The sequence below is a fragment of the Pongo abelii genome, chromosome 8 (assembly GCF_028885655.2).
Source record: "Pongo abelii isolate AG06213 chromosome 8, NHGRI_mPonAbe1-v2.0_pri, whole genome shotgun sequence".
Lineage (NCBI taxonomy): Eukaryota > Metazoa > Chordata > Mammalia > Primates > Hominidae > Pongo > Pongo abelii.
In genome coordinates this window covers 110,252,330-110,267,538 of record NC_071993.2, presented here as the reverse complement: position 1 = coordinate 110,267,538, position 15,209 = coordinate 110,252,330, and the positions used below count along the sequence as shown (strand labels likewise).

Sequence of the window (15,209 nt, the reverse complement as noted above, 5' to 3'; positions counted from 1 at the left end):
TCTCAACTCACTGCAGCATCCACCTCCCGGGCTGAAGTGATCCTTCCACCTCAGCTCCCCAGTAGCTGGGACTACAGGAGCCACCACAGTTGGCTAATTTTTATGTTTTTTTGAGAGATGAGGTCTCCCTATGTTGCCCAGGCTGGTCTCGAACTCCTGGGCTCAGACCATCTGCCCCACCCCCACACCTTGGCCTCCCAGTGTTGGGATTCCAGCCATGAGCCACCACGCTTGGCCAATATCTTTCTTCTATAAATAAGTTCATGGCAATTAAGGGTGGCTCACTAAAAAGAGAAGATACAAATCAGTCAGAGCCAGACGGACTCTGAACCCAAACAGTGCTTCTCTCAGTGAAAGGGCAGGAACCACAGAACACGAATTATGTTGGTGGGATTCGTGTGACTTTTAATTTCTTATGTTACTAATGTCTTACAGTAAGTGTGAGGAGTAAAGACAGGGATGGGGTAAAGGTAAGGAAGAGAAAAGTATTTTTCAAGTTCCTTGAACTACTGAAGCATGTGCTAGGATAAGAAAGTTCAGTAAAAGCATCATGTCCTTATCACCAGAGCTTTTAAAGGAGACATGGAACAGAGACGGGGCAACTCTTCAGCTCTGGCAGAAGTGACTGCTGGACAGAGAACAAATCCTGCATCAGCCTCGGCACACATGAAAGACTGGGCAACGCAGATGCTACACAGTTGGGCAGATGAAGAGCTGACTGTCCAGAATCTACTTCTAGCAAGCGAGTAGGCGCATGCACACCCCTTCTCTGGTCTGAGTGTCTCTTCCTCTCCGGCAGGACCCCACCAACTGTGCAGCCATGGGGTAAGTGTTGGGGAAGTCTTTTAGAAAAGAGAAAGATTTCTTTCTTATATATACGCTGGTAGTGTTGATTGACCAGAAGTGGTTTCTTTCACTTTGGGGCGGTAGCATTGTGTTCTGGTGACAAAATATCCTACGCTTAGCACTCGTAAAAGGCATAGGAGAGTGAAAGCAAGGCCTCTTTAGGACCTAGACTAGTGGGAAGGGGAATACGTGGATTCTAAGGGTAAGGGGATGAAAAAGCTAATTCTATATCACCACAAATGAACTGACACATAAATGACACCTTGGCTTTTTCCACTCATAGAAACACTCACTTCTTCTAGCTTATACTACTAAATCTAAGGTCAGCTTCATCACAGTTTGGGATATTTACTGTGCTTCTAAAGTAAAGGTGAAAAGCTACATCCTTAATAGTTTTTTCTCCTAATTAAATAGATTTGTGTAAGCTGAAAGCCTAAAGTCTAGGGATTCTTTTCATTATTTTATATGTTGGGGGAAACCCTTAAAATTCATCACTGCCATTTTTTTAACCTACAGAATTGAAAGAATATGAAATGGGCAGGGATAAGTAATTACACGAATCATAGACATGGTCAACATGCATCTAATTTTACCCACTAAGCAGAGAGCGAATGGGAGTAAGTTCTTTTGAGAAGAACCAAAATGTGTTTAAAAGGGAAGAATACTACACTAGACTATTTTTTTCCTACATGGAAGAAAAGGATATATGGAATTGAGGGAGGTGAAAAGTGTCCATTAAACAAACACCTATTATTTGTCAAATAATTCTATCAGAGTAGAATTGGGTGTGGACCATTAGTTTATCTCTGGCAGTGATCTTATGCTTTAGGTATCTAGAGTAAGATTATTTAGCTGGGTAATGGCTGGGTAGTGTGAATAGTTTTAATTTCAGTTCACAGCAAATGACGATGATCACAGATTTAGCACCTTAGTTTGTACTTCCTCTGCACCTGAATCATCGATCACTGTGAAGCGTGAGCTGAAGGTCAGAAAGCTGTATTCTTAGATAACTCATCTGTGATTGCTCCAGGACTGCAGTTTACTTCAATCTAAGGGGTGGTTTTCTTATTAGAGAATGTAAGTATTCAATACTAAATACGAGACTGAAGCCTTGAAGACATTTTATAGTGGTGGCAGGTGTTATGGTTCAGGAATAGGCTGTTTAACAAGTCAAATACATATCATTCCCTCTTAAGCATTAACTTTTTCGAAGCAATGGAATTATATTTTTTGGCTTGAAATGGTGGTTTCTTCTATATTTGATTTCTCGGTTTTCTTAGTAGATATTACTGTCTCCTCTAATATTTCTTCAAAACTTTCCCCTATCTGGGAGGTTTTCTTAGAGGCTACCTTAGATGCCTCCTCCTCCTCCTCCTCTTTCTTAAGTGATAGCCCAGTGGATGAGACTTTGGAGGTTGTAGAACTGAGGATTCTAGGTGGGAGCAGATAACTTGGATTGGGAAGTGGATTCAGCCCCGAAATGCTTAACCCACTGGTGCTAAAACGTGTCTCCTCGCCTTCCAGCAGTTTCCTGTAAATTCAACAGAAAAAAACTCTTAGGAAGTCAATAACTTTTTCCCCCCAGAACTCAACCCTCCAGTCCTGATTCATTTGAGAGAGATTCCAAAGGACTTTGGAGTTTATTCATGAGATTGAAACCAATAAATATTTAATTTCAAAGCTCAAAGGGTTGTGAGCTTTGTGCTCACGCATGTGCATACGCATGCACACACACACCCCCCTTCAGCACCAGCTATGTTTAAATCATTGTCAAAGGAAAACCTATCCTGTTCACAAACATATTCCAGAAGGAAAACCTACAACTCCACTTGGCCACATCACACCCATTTTTGGCAATTAGCACTAGGGAGAAGTAATTTTCCTAATTAACACCTTAGCTGCAATAGGGATAAGAAGGTGAGATGTCCACAAAGGTGGTAGAAACTGCCTTATTCAACCTGGATTTGAGATTTGTACTTTTTCAGTGTATACGGGTACAAAGGGAATAGAACCAGCAATAACAAAAACCAGTGAATGACACTGTTTCAGATAACAAATTTTTATCAGCGTGACCAAAACAGTCCTATAAAAGAGTGGCCCCAAATCATGTTTCTCATAACTCTTAATAGTTTTTAATCATCCCCCTTTTTTTTTTTTGAGACAGAGTCTCACTGTCTCCCAAGCTGGAGTGCAGTGGCATGATCGCAGCTCACTGCAACCTCCGCCTCCCAGGTTCAAGCGATTCTCTTGCCACAGCCTCCAGAGTAGCTGGGACTACAGGTGTGTGCCACCATGCCTGGCCAATTTTTGTATTTTTAGTAGAGACGGGGTTTCACCATGTTGGCCAGGCTGGTCTTGAACTCCTGATCTCAAGTGATCCACCCACCTTGGCCTCCCAAAGTGCTGGGATTATAGGAGTGAGCTACTGCACCTGGCCCCAAACCCTATTTTTAAAGTTACAAGTCTCATGGGTTTTTATTTTAACCTCTGTGTACTCACATTATCCCCTTAAATCCTTTCAGAGGTACACAGAATACTCTGGGACTAGTAAGATGGAGCTGGATTATATCTAAGTAGAGGGACACAGCAGTCAGCTCACCTGAAAGGGGCCAGTGATGCCCTTCTTCCCTCCCTCACCAGTCAGAAGCTAGAGAGACTAGACCCACTTATTTGGGCAGCATTGCCCCTAGGTGACTGGATTTACTCGGGTAAGCAGGTCCTTTGCAGTACCTGTAAGCTGCTATCTCAATGTCAAGAGCCATTTTGACATTGAGCAAGTCCTGGTATTCCCGAAGGTGGCGTGCCATCTCACTCTTGGTGTTCCTCAGATCATTCTCCAGCTGCCCAATGCTATCCTGAAAAGTAACATATCCAAAATAGTTAGGCCAAACCAGCTGAAATTCCTCAAGATTTCCAGAAGGCAAGGATTCCCAGCCCTGACTACACGTTAAAATCACCTAATGAACTTATAACTTGCTTATATCCAGGCCTGTCCCTGAGCCCAGATCCAGATTCACTGGTTCTGGGGTGGGGTCCAAGCATTTGCATTTTTTTCATAAAGGTCCCCAGGAGATTTGGACTCATGGTGAGGACTGGGAACTTTTACCCAGAGGGCAAGTGAACACCTGCCCTTTTCAGGATAGCCACACGGCATATAGTTCTCAACTGAACATGGAGATGATTTTTTTTTTTTTACACTTACCATCCCTCCCTTGCTTGTTGTGTTGCTGCTAAATAACTCTGTTGTAGCATGTGCTTTCCAAAACCCAAAGCCTCAGGTTAGCAGCTTAGATTCAGAAAATTCCGAATGTGGAAAGCACAGAGAGCTTTCCAGCAAGACGTCTCTGCCTCCATTCATTTTGATGATTTCCTAGAAGCCTGCTAATCAGTCACTTTACTGAGAGCATTTTACATTATAGGTAAGGAGAAAGCAGAAATACTCCACAGAATTTTTAAAACACCAAAGCATGGAAGAGAAATCGCTTTATATTTATATATTTATAGTCCTTGAGCAGCCAGAAGGAATTTTTTTTTTTTTTTTTTTTTTGAGACAAGGTCTTGCTCTGTTGCCTAGGCTGGAGTACAGTGGTGTGATCACAGCTCACTGCAGCCTAAAAATTCCTGGGCTCAAGCAATCTTCCTGTCTCAGCCTCCCAAGCAGTTGGGACTAACAGGTGTACACTACCATGCCTGGCTAATTAAAAAAAATGTTTGTTTTGTATAGATGAGGTCTCATTATGTTGTCCAGGCTGGTCTCGAACTCCTGGCCTCAAGAGACACTCCTGCCTTTACCTCCTAAAGTGCTTAGATTACATGTATGAGCCACCATGCCCAGCCTGGTCTTTTCTTTTACTCCTTAACTATACCAAGTTCATTGCTGTCCCAGGCCCTTTAGGCTTGTTATTTCCTCTATCTAAAATGCTGGTCTTTACATGGCCGACTCCTTGTCATAGAAGATTCGGTTCACCCAGGTGCGGTGGCTCACACCTGTAATTCTAGCACTTTGGGAGGCTGAGGCAGGCAGATCACCTCAGATCAGGAGTTCAAGACCAGCCTGGCTAACATGGCAAAACTCCACCTCTACTAAAAATACAAAAATTAGCTGGGTGCAGTGGTATGCACCTATAATCCCAGATACTTGGGAGGCTGAGGCAGGAGAATCGCTTGAACCCAGGAGGGGGAGGTTGCAGTGAGACGAGATCGCGTCACCGCATTCCAGCTGGGCAACAAGAGCGAAACTCCATCTCAAAAAAAAAAAAAAAAAGATTCAGTTTAAATGTCCTCTCCTGCCAGGCATGATGGCTCATGCCTGTAATCCCAGCACTTTGGGAGGCTGAGGTGGGAGGATCACCTGGAGTCGGGAGTTCGAGACCAGCCAGACCAACATGGAGAAACTCAATCTCTACTAAAAGTACAAAACTTAGCTGTGTGCAGTGGCAAGCGCCTGTAATCCCAGCTACTTGGGGGGCTGAGGCAGGAGAATCGCTTGAATCTGAGAGGCAGAGGTTGCAGTGAGCTGAGATCGTGCCACCGCACTCCAGCTTGGGCAGCAAGAGCAAAACTCCGTCTCAAAAAAAAAGAAAAAAAAAAAAAAGATTCAGTTCAAATGTCTTCTCCTGCCAGGCACGATGGCTCATGCCTGTAATCCCACCACTTTGGGAGGCTGAGGCGGGAGGATCACCTGGGGTTGGGAGTTTGAGACCAGCCAGACCAACATGGAGAAACCCCATCTCTACTAAAAATACAAAAATTAGCCGGGCGTGGTGGTGCATGCCTATAATCCCAGCTACTGGGGAGGCTGAGGCAGGAGAATTGTTTCAATCTGGGAGGCGGAGGTTGCAGTGAGCCAAGATCGTGCCATTGCACTCCAGCCTGGACAACAAGAATGAAACTCCATCTCAAAAAATAAAATAAAATAAAATAAAATAAAATATAATGTCCTCTCCTCAGACAGGTCTTCATTTGCATCCAATTTAAGTATCCACCCTCAACCAACCCAGCACTTTATTTTACCTTAAGCCAGAGCAGCTGCTGGCCCATGCAGGAACCTTGTGCAAATTAGAAAAAAAGCACTCGGTTGAATGCAGCCACCCTGCTCTCAGCAGTTACCATTATATGAAATTATCTTCTTTTTTTTTTTTTTCCGAGATGGAGTCTTGCTCTGTTACCCAGGCTGGAGTGCAGTGGCGCAATCTCAGCTCACTGCAACCTCCACCTCCTGGGTTCAAGCAATTCTCCTTCCTCAGCCTCCTGAGTAGCTGGGATTACAGGTGTGCACCACGACGCCTGGCTAATTTTTGTATTTTTAGTAGAGACGGGGTTTCACCATGTTGGCCAGGCTGGTCTTGAACTCCTAACCTTGTGATCTGCCCGCCTCAGCCTCCCAAAGTGCTGGGATTACAGGCATGAGCCACAGTGTCTGGCCCCGGCAATTTATTAGTTTATACTAGTTTATTTTCTGTTGCTTTCCTCTATAACAGAGTTTTACAACTTTGGCAATGTTGATGTTTTGGGCTAATTATTTGTTATTGTGAAATGCAGGATATTTAGTAGCATCCCTGGCTAGATGCCAGAAGCACATACTTCCCTCTCCCAGTTGCAATAACAAGAAAACGTCTCTAGGGCATCCCAGCACTTTGGGTAGCTGAGGCAGGCGAATCACTTGAGGCTGAGCTGGGAGAATTGCTTGAGCCCGGTAGGCGGAGGTTGCAGTGAGCTATGATGGTGCCACTGTGCTCCAGCCTAGGCGACAGAGCAAGACCCTGTCTTAAAAAAAAAAAGACACAATGATTGGGGGTTATTTTTAAGAAACAGTCATGCAGGGCCAGGCACGGTGGCTCATGCCTGTAATCCCAGCACTTTGGGAGGCTGAGGCGGGCGGATCACCTGAGGTCAGGAGTTCAGGTCAATCAAGAGATTGAGACTATGCTGGCCAACATGGTGAAACTATGGTCTCTACTAAAAATACAAAAATTAGCTGGGTGTGGTGGCGTGTGCCTGCAATCCCAGCTACTCTGGAGGCTGAGGTAGGAGAATCACTTGAACCTGGGAGGCGGAGGTTGCAGTGAGCTGAGATCGTGCCATTGCACTCCAGCCTGGGCAACAAGAGCAAAACTCCATCTCAAAAAAAAAAAAAAGCAACAGTGAGGCAGATAAACATATCAGAAACCTCAAGAAAGTAAGTGTTGACAGGCCCTTGAAACTCCCCTTGTGTGAGAATGATAAAGCAATGGTGAAAGGTAGGGCTGATACATTAGGGGGTACAAACTTCCAAATCAAGAGAATTTGCAGAATTAAAATTCATACCACCTACCTGTTCTATAAATATTGACAGGAATACTGCAAAGAAGAGTCTCAATTGACTGATGGGTACAGAACAAGGAATGACAGTCAGTAGGAAAAATACGTATTATACTGGACCGTGATGCATATATTTCAAAGTGTGTTAAGAGATCATGAGGCCTTAAAGAGATTTTTACCAAGAAATTTTACCTGATAGTTCCTATTTGAGGTTATAATCAATTCTGCTACTGACATATTAGGGACAAGAGAATCAATATTACTGTGGTAAGAGGGAAAAGAGTCTAGGGTGAGGGAAAAAGGAGAAAGAAGAAAATATGATTATGCAAAGAAGGAGGAGGAATGCTATATGAAGATAAGAGGAGGATTTCATCAGGAACTTGGGTTGCAGTTTTTGCTTTGCCACTAACATCCATTGGACCTCAGCCAGTTTTCTACATTTTAGTTCCTTCCAATCTTCTACTTCTGCATATGGAAAGTTATAATGTTTACTCTTTTTCTAAGGTGTTCTGAGATCCTCAAATTAGGATTTCAATTTAATATATCTCACATATACATTAATATATGATGGGTCCATTATCTGTTAAATTAGTAGGCATTAGAACAGCATGGCACACAGGAAGAACTCAATAAATGTCAGTGATTTTTATTCTTGGTAATATCATACCACGTGGCCCTCTATCCTTTTGATGATATAGACAAATTAATCACAAGCCCTCACTATTACCAACTCCTTAGATAACTAAGAAAAGTAACGTATAACAACACTTTAATATTGGATAGTTGGAGGCATATACCTTAAAGCACCAGATTGTTTTTTAATAACAATTTTGAATAAAAAGCCTTTCTAAAGTGGCTTATACCACTCACAATCAGGACACTAAACATAATGCCACCTTCCACAGCAATTAAGGGTCATGATAATAATCAATTTTAAAAATAATTCAGTGACATCTTTTAGGTCATCCGAGGTATATCAGGCTGTTTAATTCTACCCTAAATGGCCCCAAAGTGCGGTGTTTGAATTAGTGTTGATGCTCATTGATTTTCTTTGTTCTAAAAGATGAACGGATCTGCTGCTGCTCATTCTTAACAATGCTTGACTCCAGTGTTCCCCATTCTCCATCTTGCTGCAGTCTTGAAACCAAATAAAAAAGCATTTTGAAATCGTGTTAAGAATGAATAGGCTGGGGGCAGTAGAGGTGCCAAGTTCCTAATGTGTGGCTTAGAGATAGATGATATGTCTCATCAGAAGGTTAATGAGGTTCTTGCTTAAAACATTATTTTTGTTTCACAGCTGTGTTTTCTGAATAAGAGGTGGTTGGGGAGCTGAGTTCTAGACAGATGAGATTTCCTTGAACTTCTATGTTGCAGATTTCATATATCTATTTTACAGATCACTGTAGAGAAAAGCACAACTTTGCTCCTTTCAGAAGGAAGTGTGCTGTGTTCTGACCATTGATTGCTCTTCAATGTCTGGTCTCTTTGTTTGCGCTCTCCTCCCCACATCAGGCTGTGTCTTGCATTGCCCTTCAGAAGCCCTGCCAAAGATGGCCTCCAGCTCAGAATCTGAGCAGAGCGCTGCAGTCTGTCCCCTCCCCCAACCACGCAGCTGCTGCCGGCTTAGCCTGAGGAAACGGGAGAGCGGCACGCCCAGCTCCAGCTGGGGTCTCTCCTGGAGGAGCTAAGACAAACGCTGAGCATCGTCTTAGCTCGTCTGAGCATCGCAGCCCGTGGCTGGAAGGATGCCGGGTGGAGTAAGAGAAATGACTGGCCACACTAACATCTGCAGTGGTGAAGAAGAACGACAGAGCTGTGGATTTCAGCACGTTTGGGGGGCCCTGGGTCAGGGAGGCAATAGTGAGTGCCCCACAGTCTGATTGAAAGAGGCTATTTAGAATTACTGCTCTGCATAATCAACTTGAGTGGGGATGGAGGATTTTTATTTGTGGTTCACCATGCGTGCTTTCTTCTCCCTCCTACCTTTCCTTTGTCCCCATCTTTTTCTTTCCTCCACCACACTCAAAAATCCTGCATTATATGTATCTCCATAAACTAGTTTACTGGAAGAAGTGGTTTAGATCAGTGTACTCCAAAGTCAGTCTGAGGACCAACAGGATGCGGCACTTTTATTGAAAAATGCATATTCCCGGGCCCTACCTGTGAACTGCTGAATCCATATCTTTGGGAGTGGGCCTGATAATTTTTTTAAGCCCCCAATTGACCTTAGAGTGTCACTGGGTTTAGGATCCACTAGTTTAGATTTTTTTCTATAAAGATGCTATCATGGTAGCCCAGGTGACAGTAATACAGTAAGATAGGGAGGGGCAAACAAAATGAAATAAAAACCAGGTGGAAGAGCTTAAAAAAGATCAAATGTAACTAATTTTAGAAATGGATCTATCAAGCTATGGATTTATATGCAGCCACTGTCACCTCCAATCTCCAAGGGGCCAGCCCCTTCCTGCTATTTAATTAGGCTGTACTCCAATCTCATAATGGAGAGAAAAGAGAAGACTTGGCTTGTCTCCCTGGAGAGCATTAACCTGCGGTGATCTTGATCATTCAGCAAGGTCTTTCAAGGAAAGCTTCAACTTTCCAAGACTGACCACAGTAGAGGTCTGAGACCCTGAGTACCCTCCAAGAATGTCTTTGGACATCTTTAACAGAACCGGGACTCTAACGGTGCTGAAGTGGCTATGTAGGCACCAGCATTGCCCTATGTCAGAAATGGAAACCCCATCAGCTTTTTATGCAGAGGGGAGTTGCATTTGGCTTTTGAAGACAATAGCCTTAGCTCTTCCTAATCTCTTCTCTTGCCTGATTCAGACTCTCTCATACACTATTGTATACTTACTGTGTCACCCTGAATCATTCTTTACCCTTTCAAATGTGTAAGAAGCTTTCTCTCCTCAAATAGGCTATCAGCTATCTGGGGCAGAGAACATGTGACTTTAATGGGGCCTTCCTGTGTTTCATAGAGGGTGCCAAGTTTGAAAAGAAAAACGGCCCTACCACCAATCTCTGTAGCAGAAGAAGGAGAACAGCCTCCCATTACTGCAGTGAAAGGTGGGGATGAGATGAGAGGGCAAGAAAACAATGGCTAAATCTCACTGTAGAAAGGGAGGCTTTTCACCTTGTTCAGCACTGCTAAGATTGTTAGAACAGTCAGAGACACCCTTGTGGCATCAGGCCATTAGGATCTGCAGGTAAGTCTTGAGCTCCACCTTAGCCTTAGGTCCCAAGGAGTAGGGAACCAGCTCTCTGTTGTCTGACCTCCTCTTCCACTCCCATCAGCAGGTCCTCTGTGGCTCTAAAGGCTCAAGCTGATGGGGGCAGCACCACAGAGCTGCAGATGCTGCAGTTTCTCTGTTGTTGTTGTTTGTTTCCTGCAGACCATGTCTGGATGACCATACCATTGTCTAATGATGAAAGCCTTTTACAGCAAACAAGCCAGGCAAAACTGTCAGTACCTCTTAGAATGTATGGGCTATAACAAGCAAACAGAGAACATGGAAAAGCCCAATTCAGCTGGCAGCTCTGAGTAAGTTATCCTTTTTTTGTAGAAATACTGGGCTAGCCCTCCAGAAGACCACCTAGCTCGTACTTGGAGGCTTCTAGAAGAAAAAAATGAAGTCTCAATTAGCCAAATGTGATTAATTCAGGCCATCCAGGGGTTGGGGTACATAATGAAAAGTTCAAGTTATGGATTTTGAGGCAGAAATGGAAGTACTTATTTGAATGATAATGCAATACCAAACTAACCTAAACAGTCCAAGAAGGCTTTTTTCCTTTATCAAAGGAAGTTATTGTAACAAACAGCAAATACCTGCACATCAATAAGAATTCTTTAGCTTCTGATTAAAATGTTACTTTTGAGATTTCATTCCTTTCTTGGTTCTATTTTACCGATGTTCCAAGCCCTATTAATGTCACCAAATGTAAACTTCAATCCTAGCTATAATTATTGCAAGTTTCTGAATTATTGTCATTCTGTTCAAAGGAGCTTTTATTGTACCTTGAAACCAAACCACACTATTTCAATTCTTTTCTACACCTTCCATTTACCCTGTCTCCTACCTCTGTGCCCTTTGCGGTCATAATCCCAGAATTTATTATATAGTAAAACTGAAGACGCAGTGGCTTTTGTTGGGAAGAAATAGGCAATCAATACCATCACAGGAGCTTAGAGGACAGGGAAAGATGGAAAAAATGCATACACTAGAACAAAGAAAAACCACCTCTGTGACTTATCACATGCACTTACGATGAAAAAAATATTAACAAAACAGGAATTTTCAAGTGGGACCTCACAGCTGCTGAGCAAATTAAGTGTTTTTTGTTTAGTGCTAAGCCATCCATGGAAGCCAAAACTGATGTTGTCTATGAGGTGACCTTTGATTGCAGGTAGCCAAGACTGATGTGTTGGTGTTGCAGGAAAAAAAAATCAAAGCAGTTAATTGCCTAGAGATTCATTACTGGGACACGAGACAAGAGAGACATCATTTCTGAGATGGGGAGAACTCGAGATCAGCACCGTGGACAGCGCCCCGACCCTTCACGTTTTGCCAACCTGCGAACGCTTTCTTTAGGAGGAAATGTCAGCTGGTGGACAAGGGAATCGTGTGTTTGTGTGTGTGTGTGTGTGTGTGTGTGTGTTGGGGCAGGAGGGTAGAGCAGGGTGGTTACTACTAGCTCAAGCATCGCTCAGCTTGTTGGCTCCCAATATCCACTTTTTGGAGCGCGAAAGTCAAGAAAATGGGATAGGACTCTTCCCAGTTCAGGATCGCATTCTTCCTTCAGCCCTGAAGCAGACCACACTCCATAAATATCTTCTAGGGCGCACAGAAAGCCTTTCAAAGTCAACCAAACAAGCCAGATAGCCGAGACAGCACCGCCCACGTAACCTGCCCCGTTGGGCTCAGTCCTACTTTGGGTGGGGCACTGTTCGGGTCGCCGGTGTGTGTAGGCCCGCTTGCTGACAGACAGGCAGAGTTAGGTTTTCGAACCTCAAAGAAATTTAAGGGCTTCTTTGTTTGAAGGGCTGGGGCAGGCACATAAATGAGGGGCGTTCCCTAAAATTAACATTAAAGACTCCAGGGCTTTTTGTTAACCAGCGCCTCCAGCCGGGGCTCTTCTCTCCTCTCTTTTGCCCTCCCCTTAAGTCCTGGGGCCCAGTTTTACCAGAGGACGCGGGTACGCGCAGAAGAGGGCAGGGCACCCCTCCTCACGCCCAGCCCCGGCCCTTACCTGGTAGCCAGCTACCTCGGCACTGTGCCGCTCCTCCAGCTCCAGGATCTGCCTCTCCAAGGACTCGTTGGCCCCGCGCAGGCCCTCGATCTCGATGGTGCGCGCCTGCAGCTGGCGCCGGTACTCGTGGATCTCCTCGCGGCTGGCCCGGATGGCCTCGGTGCTGCGCGCCGCCTGCTCGTTCAGGTTGGCAAACTTGGACTTGTACCATTCTTCCGCGGACTGCAGGTTCTTAGCGGCCAGGGACTCATACTGGGCGCGGATCTCCCTCAGAGCCGAGGTCAGGTCTGGTTTAGCCACAGCCACGTCCACCTCGGCCGCGGCCTGCGACGACGCCTGCAGCGTGGCCAGCAGCTCGGCTACCTCCTCGTCGTGCACCTGGCGTACGAAGGCCAGCTCGTCCAGCAGCGACTCCACCTTCTTCTCCAGGTCCAGGCGGGCCAGCGTGGCGCCGTCCACGTCGCGCTGCTGCGCCTTCAGGGCGCGCTCGGCGCCTTCGCGTCCGCGGCTCTCCTCCTCGCAGCGCGCCCGCAGCCGCTGCACCTCCTCGGCCAGCCCGTCGCGCTCCAGCAGGGCCTGCGAGCGAGCCGAGCTGGCCTCCTCCAGCTGCGCGCGCAGGTCGCGCAGCTCGCGCTGGAAGAGCTCGCCGACGCGCGACGGCTCCGCGTGGCGCTGTCGTAGCGCGGCCAGCTCGGCCTCCAACGCGCGGTTCTGCGTCTCCAGCTGATGCACCTTCTCGATGAACACAGCGAAGCGGTCGTTGAGGCCCTGCAGCTGCTCCTTCTCGTTGGTGCGGATGATCTTGTACTCGTTGGTGCGCGCCGCCGCCTGGCTCAGGTCCAGCCCGTCGGACGCCGGCGGCCGGCGATAGGCCAGGCCGAGGCCGAGCGACGAGGCCGAGGAGCAAGCGGCCGAGGAGGCCACATTGCTGCGGGACAGCGACTGCGAGCGGAAGCCGCCCGCGCCGCCAGCCCCGGAGAGGCGGGCGGACAGGCGAGAGCCATCCCCAAACACCTTGCGGTAGGAGGAGGAGGAGCACAGGTAGTGCTCCGAGCCGAAGCTCATGGTGCCGGGATCGGGGCCGGACGTGCGGCTTCGGCGGGAGCTACAGAAGAAAGGAGAGGTGCGGCAGGCAGGGCGCGGCGGGGCGGTGCGCCCGGCTTTTAAGGCGCCGGGGCTGGGGCGGCGCGTTGGGGGCGGAGCTCCTGCTCCGAGTCTGGCCCGGAGAGGGAAGGGGGGCATCCAGGAGCGGGGGCGGGGAGGCGCAGTGACTACCGCAGCTGCGCGCGCGACGACCTGGGGCGCGGGGACAGGGCCATCTGCATCGGAGTCGCCCCTTTCCGCAGCGCCTCTCCCCAAGAATCGACTGCTTCGGAAGTGACTCGAGCGGAGGGGTGCCTAAACGACTGTTTCCCATCCGGAAACCACACAGCTCTGTCTCATCCCTTGACCCTGTCCCCTCTTTCTTCTTTAACCCACTGGGAGGTTAGGGGTTTCTGGGAGGTGTCCCCTACACCCACCCTCATCCTGAGGTGAGGCGCACAGAAAGCCTTCCCGAGGGCGAGGCCGTGTTTTTCCAGTTACAGTGAGGACCCGCAGGCGAGGCCTTGTCCCCTTCCTCAGGGTCCCCAAGGAGAAAGGTGGGAGATGCTACGTCAGAGAGCGTCTCTCCAGCTGCCCCTCTGCAGCTCCTGGGGAGGCTCCGGGCGGAAAGATGTTTGGAAAATGCCTCTCCCAGAAGAGAGGGGAGATCGGTAAAGAAAGTGACCCCGAGCTGCGGAGAGTGGGGAGAAGCGGCGGTAGAGAGGGGAAAAGAGGCCAGACTTGGAGAAGCAGGAGGCCCTGGGAATTGCTGGGGCTCATCGATAGGTCACTAAAGCATGGCACAGGCCAGGACCACAAGCTGCTGGAAAGGGGGCTGCAGACTTTTGTGTTTAGAGCATTATATTTTAAAATATTTCGAAAGGAGCATTTTTAAACCAGGAGATTTCACCTGTAAAGAAATTGGATTTCTGGCTTCTTCTGAAAATGGGAAGAGCTGGGATGCCCACAGTGGCAGAGGTGAGTTGCCCTTGCCATTTGTATAAGAAGTGTGCTCTCCTGTTCACCACAGTCCCTGCCATTCTCCACTGAATTACGCCCCCCTTCTTAATTCATTTACTTTACCTCTCTGACCCTGTGGGCATTTGAGATTTCAGTCTGTGTAAATCCAGCAGGGCAGGTCCTCAACTGGCTTCAGAGAGCCACTCCCTGTGGAGATCTCTTTTTGGAGAAAAGAGATCCCTGCAAAAAGATTAAACTCCAGGAGTCGGGGAGAGTGCTGGTGACTCAGCCGGCCTCTTCTGCCACATGGTAGGGTTGGTGGGGCAGGGGGTGAGAATCAAAGAATGGAATCTGAAAAGATGAAGGCTGGGAGGGGTCAGTGTGGAGTCTGTAATATGTACCCACTTTCAAGCTTCCAATATCATTCAGGATGTGGATATGGCTTTGGAGAGGGAGTAGGAAGGCCTTTTTAGTTATATCCCAGAATTCCAGACTGAGGGCCTTTTATTGATATTGGAATCTTCAAGGACATAGTTCTAGGATAAGTTTTACTTCATGGGTAAAGGGCAATATGCTTGGGACAGGCCACCAAAGGAAGGGTGAAAAGGGATCTTATGGGACTTTGGAGCATATCTCTTGGCTTTGTGCTTGATGTCATGGAAGATGGTCAGGCCCTGCCACAGCCTGCCCCTCTGGTTCCTCATCACAGACCAAAGCCTTGAGCTGGAGGAACTCAATTCTGAGGTCTCTGGGCTCAGAAAGACCTGGTA

The 15,209-nt window shown here is 47.0% G+C and overlaps 1 protein-coding gene across 1 annotated transcript; it reads right to left on the bottom strand.

The window, feature by feature from the left end:
• Positions 1-384: 384 nt before the first annotated feature.
• INA (internexin neuronal intermediate filament protein alpha) lies at positions 385-13,554 on the bottom strand. The gene is made up of 3 exons (XM_024254144.3): positions 12,397-13,554; positions 3,577-3,701; positions 385-2,377 (listed from the first exon to the last, which is right to left on the bottom strand). The coding sequence occupies exons 1-3, from the start codon at positions 13,459-13,461 to the stop codon at positions 2,068-2,070; spliced, it is 1,500 nt and encodes a 499-aa protein (XP_024109912.1). The 5' UTR covers positions 13,462-13,554; the 3' UTR covers positions 385-2,067.
• Between the last annotated feature and the right edge of the window lie 1,655 nt (positions 13,555-15,209).